General features: G+C 42.6%; 2 protein-coding genes across 2 annotated transcripts in view; both read right to left on the reverse strand.

The window, feature by feature from the left end:
- The window catches only part of LOC109642016 (kinesin heavy chain-like), a 101,851-nt gene that overhangs the window by 56,827 nt on the left and 34,540 nt on the right, over positions 1–10,484 (reverse strand). The window lies entirely within an intron of this gene.
- Positions 7,220–10,484, reverse strand: part of LOC138411792 (filaggrin-2-like) — a 12,266-nt gene continuing 9,001 nt past the window's right edge. The window contains exons 4-5 of the mRNA XM_069532740.1: positions 8,120–8,138; positions 7,220–7,362 (exon numbers count right to left, since the gene is read on the reverse strand). Of these exons, the coding sequence (XP_069388841.1) occupies positions 7,220–7,362; positions 8,120–8,138 (162 nt within the window). The remainder of the gene's footprint in view (positions 7,363–8,119; positions 8,139–10,484) is intronic.

A 10,484-nucleotide genomic window follows, 5' to 3' on the forward strand; every position in this document is an offset into this window, starting at 1 on the left:
TGTTGCCAAGTTACGGTGGTTCAGCTCTGGAAGCGTCTTCTCCCTGCCGGCCAACCGGCTCTGCAGCCAACATTAAAACCAAATGCACCCGAGGGTTCTCCAAACACTTCCTGCTCCTGCATCCAGACACCGAGGGGGACCTTTAGTCAGCTTTCAGCTGAGGACAGTGTCCTCCTCATGTGGACCTGCTCCGACAGGGTCGCGCCTCAATCACAGCTTTGTGTTGAGAGTCAGGAGGAAGAAAACGGACCTGGTGTCTTTTAAACGGAGCTGGCAGCGAGTGGACATCACGCCGGGTCTTTATCCTCAGAGGACGACTGACTCTGCAGCCGACAGCGGAGATGAAGACTCAAGCTGAGACGAAACAAACAAACTCTTTACACGTCCACCTCTTTGTTTCCACATGACAAACTCGCCTTTTCAGTTTTGCACCGATGTTTCCTCTCTGTTGGTTTAACGTTTGTCATAGAGTAAAGACAGTGTCAGGGCGGTTGATCAGCCGTCTGCCGAGCGTCTAGGAAACTGGAGCGGCAACAAAAAGGTTTACGTCTCAGAGAAACATGAAAAATGTTACGTTTCTGAGAAACAAGTCAGCAGATGAATGAATAGATGAATGAATGAATGACAGATTTAAAGAGAGAATGAGTGAACAAATTAATGAGTGAATGAATAAAGATAATAATAATAATCTTTTTCTGTATGTCTGTGGAGATTTTCAGTCATCAGGTCTACAGGTCTGTATCCAACTGCTAGAAAAATAGATCAACTGGACTCGGATGAGTTTCTTGAAGACGTTTCACTTCTCATCCAAGAGGCTTCTTCAGTTCTAACTGATACTGGGAGTCCAGGTATTGAACTTGTAGAGTCGTTAAGAGTCTTTGAGATATGACTCAACCAAAAGCTGGGTACAGGCCATCTGCCTGGGTGAGCAACGACTTTGCTCTTATTTTGTTTTGATCAAAACCAAAACCTTACAAGATAGCCTTCAGAGGGTGTGACGCAGGTTGGCACTAAATGAACAATCGATGAATTAAAAATTTAAAGAGTGAATGAATGAATGAAAGAGTGAATACTTCACAGACATGAAATCACAGATGACCCAAACAGAAAACAGATGTTTCCACATGTTTCTCTTCTCTCGTCTTTTCTCTGATTTTAAACAAGGATGTTGTGTCAGGAAGTAGACGCTCTGATGAACGTCTGAACCAGATGACCAAGAACTGAGTGCTCAAGGTCGACCTTTGTCTCAGGAACGTCCTGTTATCTCAGAATGTGGAGCGTCTGGACACAGAGACGTTATCGATGACCTCTTGACCTCCGTCCATCAGACGAAACCTCTTTTATTCTTAGCTGATGTGAATCTGAGTCATTAGCATTCAATTGCTTTCGTCCAATCAGAGACTAAGCCACTCTCTGATGCTTTCATCTGGTTCCGCATTGGTTCCACTAGAACACATTTACCTGCTGTGACATGTCTCTGCTTCCCACAAAATCCACTCTGCGCTGATTGGTCAACTGCTTAGAGTGCTTCAGAAAAGTCCTGCCACTTACTCAGAGGCTTCCTAATCAGCAGTCAACAGCTGTAGCCAAGGCAACAATGGCATCAGTACTGCCGTAACATTTTCAGTCTGAGCTGGAAGCGGAACCACCTGATAGACACAAATGATAAATCTGGATTTATCTTCAGTGTCTGACAGCATCTGCATTATAATACAGATGTTGCATCCAGATGTTGTCAGAAGATGTTGTGATGTTCATCAGTTGCATCAGAGTCTTTTTAAATGCCACATCACAACCACTCACAAGTGTCACATGGTTGATACTGAATACTGATACTGAAGTTACATCAATGGTTTCTGTTTAACGCCAGCGGTCCAGAGTAAGACTCATCAGATGACAAGCAGTGAGCGGCCAGTGGCAAGCTGAGATGGATAACGATTGCGCTCCGCTATGATGTGACTCCGAGGACTGAATTCAACAATGACAGTGAATACAAAGAGTCTGACTGAGAGGACTCCGGACAGAACACTTGCTGGCATGGCTCATAAATGTTCCATGATGCACCATTATTTAGGACCAGGTAACTGACTTCACAGGAAGAGACAGAAGATGCTTTCAAAATGAAGTACAGATGAGTGTACAGAAGGAAACAAAGGTCAAAAAGGATCTCTGAAAACTTTGATTTTAAAAAGTCTGAACAAGAGAAATTCACAGCTCTCGATGTAAACACACATTGTGGTCAGTGATCATTGAGGGTATCACATTCTTGCAGAGAATGCTGGGAAATGCTGTAAAAGTCTCCACCAGAGTTCCATTCTTTCCTCCTGCTGCTGCTATCTCCAAATCCAGTCAAATTCTTGCAGAAATTTCCACCAACTGTTGCAGGGAGGTCCCAGAACAGAGCCTAACCCTAACATACCTCCAGAGTGTTCTGGAGTTCTTTGACTGAAATGTATTTATTGTTGTTCAATATTATTTATACTATTTATGTATTTGTTGTTGTTTATTTTTCACACTGTATGTTTGTGATTGATTTGTACAGTGTTTCCTTTAATACTCTAGCTACTGTAGACACCCCCTCGAACAATGCGGTCTTAATCCAGTCGGTCAGACCATGTACAGTTGTCAGGTCTAAATATTTTCATTCCACTAATCTGACCCTTTTATCAGATTAACTCAGATTAACTTGGATTAACTCTCTCACTTTTGGCACGGTACTGATTCTTACACCCACCCCCCAGGTTAATGGCATCATGCAGATAGAAACAGATCGTCCGTCTCCATCAGAGCTGATGTTTGTAATCTGATGATGTGCTGGCAGCAAATAATCCGTCCCACACGCAGGTACACCAACATGTTTCCACCATGTTTCCAACATGCCCTGAAAATGGTCCTGAAGATCCTGAAGATCCTGAAGATCCTGATGGTCTTTATGGTCCTGATGGATCTGACGAAAGTTTAGTAAATTATAGTTTAGTGCAGGTTAGTACAAGTCAGTTTAGATCAGTACAGGTCAGTTTAGATCAGTACAGGTCAGTTTAGATCAGTACAGATCAGCACAGGTCATTATAGATCAGTACGGGTCATTATAGATCAGTACAGGTCAGTATAGATCAGTACAGGTCAGTTTAGATCAGTACAGGTCAGTTTAGATCAGTACAGATCAGCACAGGTCATTATAGATCAGTACGGGTCAGTATAGATCAATATAGATCAGTACAGATCAGTATAGATCAAAATAGATCAGCACAGGTCATTATAGATCATTATAGATCAGCACAGGTCATTATAGATCAGTACGGGTCATTATAGATCCGTACAGGTCATTATAGATCAGTACAGGTCATTGTAGATCAGTACAGGTCAGTATAGATCAGTACAGGTCATTATAGATCAGTACAGGTCATTATAGATCAGCACAGGTAAGTGTAGATCAGTACAGGTCAGTATAGATCAGTACAGGTCATTAAAGATCAGTACAGGTCATTATAGATCAGCACAGGTAAGTGTAGATCAGTACAGGTAAGTATAGATCAGTACAGGTAAGTGTAGATCAGTACAGGTAAGTATAGATCAGTACAGGTAAGTGTAGATCAGTACAGGTAAGTGTAGATCAGTACAGGTAAGTGTAGATCAGTACAGGTCATTATAGACCTGTATAGTTAACTTTAGACTCAGGCTGAAGTTAACATCCGAGCAGTTCCTCTTTGTGTGTCTGAAACTAAACTGAGGGGGAAGTGTCAGGTCGTGTTTCCACATCGCCAAAAGTTTCACCTGCCAACAAACCACTGAGTCAGAACTTTAACGTCCGCCACAAACCCTGAGTCAGACGCTTTTACCAATTCTCCCTTCACACCAACAAGGTGAGAGGTGGAACAGAGAACAAGATACAAGAACAACCTTTGTTCCACATTGACCTTAGAAATCTGACTCTTGTCACTGATGAGTTCTACCCAGAGTTCAAGTTCATGCAAACTGGACCAGTGTAAACAGGAAGTAGATTGTCAACCAAGTGCAGCTTTGCTTAGTAACAGAAAATACTACAAACGAGGAACAGTGATGGTTAAAAGTAAGAGCAGTTATCATTCATGTCAATGAATGTGAGAACTGGGACAACAACAACAACAGAGCAGCGCTGCTCACTCAGCCAGTGTGACCGGGAGCTTTCACCACTGGTTCAGATTCTATCAGAAGTCATGTTTTATCAAGGCTTGTGTTCTATCAGATTTCATGCTCTTATTGTGGCGACTTGAGGGGGTAGACCAGTTGTCCTCCAACCAGAAGGTCAGGAGCTTGAATCCCAGCCCATGCCAAAATTTCCTTGGGCAAGATACTGACCCCCCCCCCATCATAGATGTTGAATGCACTAATTGTAAATCGCTTTGGATAAAAGCGTCCACTAAAAGGTGATGACGTCACATGACCTGAGTACAAGTGTAATCACGTTGTATGATGTAACATTGACGTGTTTGTGATTTTGTGTGAAACATTTTAACCATGATTTACATTTGGACCCTTTCAAACCTTTTCAGACTTGTGACGTATTTAGAGCGTTTTGTGGAATGTTTCATTTCTTTCTGGATCTTGATCTTGATCTTGATTATATGACTTCCTGTTTTTATTTTTTACTTGTGTTTCTTCATTTCCTGTCTTTGTCTGATTACCTGTCCCACCTTCACCTGTGTTTGTTCCCTCGTTAGTTATCGATAAAGTTCTGTCTTTTGACATCACTTCCTGACCTTTCAAATTAAAGAAGTTTCATTGATGGTGGCGTCATCAGTTGTTTTAATTTATTTATCAATTTAATTAATTCTGATAATGTAAACGTCTTCGTCACAAAAAGATCAGGAGTTAGATTCCTGTTCACAACGGAGATGAACTGTGTTGGTCTTTGTCCCATCTGAGGACACGGTGTGTGAATGTGATTACAGCTCTGTTCTGGTCTTTGTCCCATCTGAGGACACGTGCAGTTAAACAGAATCTGGGGCAGAAACAGAGCAAAGAGGAAATATTCAGTTTCATCTCAGAAACGTTAAAAACCAACGTGTATAATCAAATTTTAAATGGAATATAAAATGCACATATTGAACAGAAGAGTCTGACAGTCGTCTGTGACGCTCGCTCCACTTCCTGTGGAGACGACTTCAAATACAGACTTCAGACATGTTTTCAGATTTGAACGTGTGCAGAGACAAGGCAGTGTTTGATTGACATCTGGAAACATGGTGATGATCAGAATCAGGAGGAAATCAGAGTCTCAGCTCAGAAATAAATGTAATCTTTAACAACTGAAAGTATGATGATCTGAGCTCAGTTTGTCCATCGCTCATCACTGTGACGTCTTTGCTCAGTGACATCAGCGTCAGTGACATCTTTCATCATCACTCACTGACTTCCACGGTCAGTGACATCAGCGTCAGTGACATTACTGTGACATCATTGCTCAGTGACATCAGCGTCAGTGAGGCAACAACAACGATATCAAGTCTTTAATGTGTCAGTTAAATGAGAACATAAATGATGATGTGTTCAGGTACAGGTGATGCAAAAGACATAAGTATAACATGTGTCAGAGAGATCATGTTTATTTTGAAGTAAAGAGAAAACTGTCAATAAATGTGTGGTTGTGTGTGTGTGTGTGTGTGTGCAGATGTCATGTGTTCTTGTTTTTTTCAGTATGTTTGTCTCTAATGTGTGAGGTCTTGTCTGTCTGGATTAAACGCAGCAGTTTTATCTGTGTGTGATTGTGTGAATCGTGCAGGTTCATTGTGTTGTTGCTATATGTTGTTGTTGTTGTTAGTCTCATCCTCCTTTTGTCTCTCCACCTCCTCCTCCTCTTCTTCCTCCTCCATCAGTCTCGTCCTCAGGCGTAAACACACTGAAACAAAGACCTGTGCTTTTTTATTGTGCGTCTGCTGCCACATTACAATGTTGACTTCAAACACACACAAGGTTAATCCAGCAGAAATAATCTGTTCACACAAACATCGACAAAATATGACACACACACGGATAAACAGCATCCTCCATGTTCCAAACAAAGTTCAGCTGCCGTCAATGGTCATCACTATAAATAAAGTTTAGTTCTTAATAAAAACAGGTGTCATTTATTCATGACTTTATTGTGTGTTACATGTGAACTCTTCTTGAACTCACATGAAGATATGTCCAACATATGTTAACATGTATGATGCACCTGAATGGAGACTGAGGTTTTCCACCACCCCCCCACCCCCCCCCCCCCCCGCGTGCACTCAATGACCGTCACAAGCAAGGCATTGTGGGAAGTCAAAGATACGGACAGTGTAGGTCACAGCTGTGTGGACGAAGCTGCAGTGAGGACACGTGAAAGAAGAAGACAGCGACTGTGTGACACAAATGTGTTGCCTTAAGAAGGACACAAACATAGGATAGACACACACACACACACACACACACAGGGAGGAGGAGAGACACACTGCAGCTCAGTCTGACTGGATATTTATTGAAAGGCTCTGGAAACTTCCTGGATCTGTTGATGTGAGAGGAACCAACTGATAGTTAAAAGTGTTTTCAGTTCAGTTTCACTCGAAATTTTAACCGTTGACAAAAAGACGAAAATCAAAACGAAGCAGAAAGTTTTAGTAATTGACCATCAGACCCCCCCTCCCTGGGGCCCCTCCTCCACAGGGCCCCTGTCAGCAGTGTTGTAGATTCACATCTGTCCTGAGGGGGCGACACCACAGGCTGAGCAGCTTCTCCTGCAGCTTTAATGTTTCCACATCACTGAGTCTCAGTGAAGCATCAGACCCCCATAGCAACCATCAGACCTCATGCCCATCCCAACCCTGAAATGTGACGATGACAGTAAAACCTTTAGTGTCGGAGCAGGTTGACCTTTGACCTTTAATCTGTGATGTTACATTACATTTCATTTAGCTGATGCTTTTATTCAAAGCGACTCACAATAGGTGCATCAACAAAGAGGGAACAAACCCAGAATGTTTTGAATTTTTGTATTAATCTTATAGGCGTCCTCGCTGTCGTCCTCGCTGTCAACCTCATTGGCCATGTCATTGTCCTTGCTTTTATCCTAGTTGTCCTCCTTGCTGTTGCTTTCATAATCTTCCTCATCCTCATTGTCCTCATCATCATCCTTGTTATTGTCCTCACGCTGTTATCCTTATCCTCCCTGTCATCCTTGCTGTTGTCCTCAATGTTGTCCTTGCTGACTTCTTCATTATCGCCCTCGACCCTTGCTGTCTTCCTCGTTTGCATCCTTGCTGTCATCGTCATTGTCTACCTTGCTGAAGTCCTCATTATCATCCTCGACCTCACTGTCCCCGTCCTTGTTGTCATTCTCGCTGTGGTCCTTGTAGCTGTCTTCATTCAGACAAACAAATGTGTTTTTCAGCAGTTAACAGATGAAGATTTGATCGTCATCGCCCCCTGAGGGGCAGATGTGGAAGTCAATGAATATGTGTGTTTCATAAAGGGATAAGGATCCGTTCACACTGAGCTGGTTGTTGAGTGTTGTCCAGATGTTCTGCCGTTCAGACTCCGACCATCAATGACACCCTGTTCCCTTTGTTCCTGACACACTGACGGCCCCTGATACCACCTCACTGGGGTGGGGGTCACAGCAGGTCGAGCACTGAACACACACACACAAAGTACCATGGTTGTCATCAGTAGCATCCTTCCATCAACAGTAACCTCTTTTTAAAAATCTACTCTTGACCTGCAGCTTTTATCCAGCCGGTATCTAACCTCCTCTTTGTAGAATCTGTCTCTAAGTCAACTCTAATCAAACTTTCTCCAGAACATTAATGTTATTGAGGACTTTAAGTCAGGGTGCAGATCATCACAGAAACTGCTGGGACTTGTCTCTGTCCTCATCTTGTTACATTTTAGTGCAGTATTTCATTCTATCGATAATAACACCCTACTTCACAGACTGGAAAAGTTAAGTTAAGTTTAATGATTGATTTCAGTTTTACGGTGGATGGTTCTGGTACTGGAGTACTGGTGTCTGGAGTGGACATTGTATTTTGAGTGGCATGGTTGTAGGTGAAGCCCGGTGACTTTTTAGAGAGCGATTGGCAGGAAACAGGCAGGACTGACAGGCAGACAAACTAACCGACTGGCCAGTTAAATACCTGAGGCACAGGATGTAAACAGGTTGATGAAGCACAAAGACAGAAGCCGAACTAGTCGAATACTAATACTGGTTGATTCTGTGTAGTCAGATTGTGTAATCTGGTGACGAGTGGAGGGAAGAGGTGTACCAGGGACTTGCAGAGAGAAACCATGCCCATGCCCAGACCATCCAAACCAATCACACACACACACACACACACACACACACACACACACAGAGGGGGAAGGAGCGGCCAAGGTGCAGACTGTGACATTCAAGCATGTTTTATGTACAAAAACCTGACAGACCCACACTTTTCTCAGAGATTCATTATCTAATGATAAAGCTGCTATGAATGACTTCTTCTTCTTCTTTGTTTGGTTTATTTGCGGGTGTCAACCAACGTCAAGGTCCATTACCACCTTCCACTGTGTTTGGGAACTGTTCCTTGAGGTACTGCTATTCCAGGTCGATGTCCCTATTCCATCTCCCTCCTCTGCTCTGGATGACGTCTTCTTCACCTCCAGTTAAGATGGAGGAATCTGGGAGTTAACTTTGATCTGGATTTGTCCTTTGATTCTCAATTAAAACAAATGTCTAGGACCGCCTTCTTTCACCTACATAACATCTCAAACATCAGTCCTCTCTAAAAAAGATGCAGAAACTAGTCCAGGTCTTTGTCCCATCTGGACTTGATTATGGTAATGCCTTATTATCAGGCTCCAGCAGTTGTTAAAGACTCTTTGTCCAAAATGCTGCAGCACGTGTCCTGACAAGAACCAGGAACAGAGACCATGTGTCTACTGTATTAGCTTCACTACACTGGCTTCCTGTTACATTTAGAATTTAAAATCCTCCTCACCTATATTAATAATACAGCGGCATAAAACCTTACTGAGCTCCCAGAATTCACTCTGTTGTCCCTAAAGTTTCTAAACGTAGAAGAGGAGCCAGAGCTTTCAGCATCAAGCTCCTCTCCTGTGGAATCATCTCAGTTTCAGTTCTAGAGGCTTAATTCTTCTAGTTCTGCTGCTATAGGTCTAGAATGTCAGGGACACATGACGCAGAGCTTCTCTTCCTCTTCATTACATTAATGGCTCATCAATACATAAAATAAATTTCCTTCTTCACCAGAGTCCTTGTGGTTTATCACTGCAGGTCCAGGATGGAGGCTGAGGGCACATCGTGGACTATGATGGTGGATGATGACATGACGTAGATAAACAATATAACACCTCCATCATGACAACTGTCATCCCTTCATCTCTGTCAGACCTTTTGTTTTTTATAAAAACTTTGAACATTGGTTCACCTCTTCAGTTTTGTTACACTCTGTCTTTTCTCATTGTTATTTTGTTGATGTTACATTTCTGGAGGTGATGTCACATTTGACTCTCTCTGAGATTTCTTCGCAAACAGCAAAGCCCTTTAAGCCATCCTTTTTCCAGACCTGGTTCTGAGAAGCCATCTCAACATTCATTGTCAGGAAGGGCTTCACGTTTTCTCCAGTTCACCCAACTTCCCTACAATGTCCCAGAAGGCTTTGTAAAATGCATTACTCACTCTGCAGATTCTCTGTGGAGTTCCTGTATCTGCAGAAGCTTCTCCAACCGACAGATGGTCTCCTCAGAAACCTGAGACACGTCACTGCCTTCAGCTGTTAGGCCGCTCCGCAGCACCTCGGCTAGGTCGGGCCTTGACTGCCTGTCCCTCTTCACAGCAACCAAAACATTTAAAAAAAGAAACATCAGCTGGTTACTTTTTATTTTATATCACAAATATTCTGTTGAGATTTTCAATATATTTTAATAGGGTTTCTGCAGAAATGTGTTCAGTTTTATGGATATGGAAAGTATATGGATAAGTATAAGTTAATATATATAAAATTATTGTTTGATAATGGGATATAAAAAAAATTACGGGTTTATATACATGTCCCTGCTGATTGGAAAACACCACAGACACACCCACCAAATGAGAGAAAATAATGGATCTTGAATCCAAGTGGAAACGTGTCATTCATTCTGGAAAGTGTAGAAAACGTGACTCAGTAGGTACCTGTGTGTCATAGTGCAGCTGGGAGTTGTAGTCCATGAAGAGCTGCAGACAAAGATCCTCACTGCAGACAGATGGTTGTTGTGGTTTGGTTCAGTTGTGACAGTCGTGAGATAAAGTGTTGACAAGAGTCATTTCTCTGAACTTCCTGTGAATGCAGCAAAGACTCCTGCTTGGGCTGGATGTGCTGTTGTCGGAGGTGGGGGACGTTCATAGTCATTTATCTTTTCCTGCAGGTTGTGAGGACAAACGGCGCCAATCCTGACCTGTCAATCAACACGAGTCTCCTCATGGTTCCTATGGAGATTCA

Source organism: Paralichthys olivaceus, chromosome 10 (genome assembly GCF_024713975.1).
Source record: "Paralichthys olivaceus isolate ysfri-2021 chromosome 10, ASM2471397v2, whole genome shotgun sequence".
Classification (NCBI taxonomy): Eukaryota; Metazoa; Chordata; class Actinopteri; order Pleuronectiformes; family Paralichthyidae; genus Paralichthys; species Paralichthys olivaceus.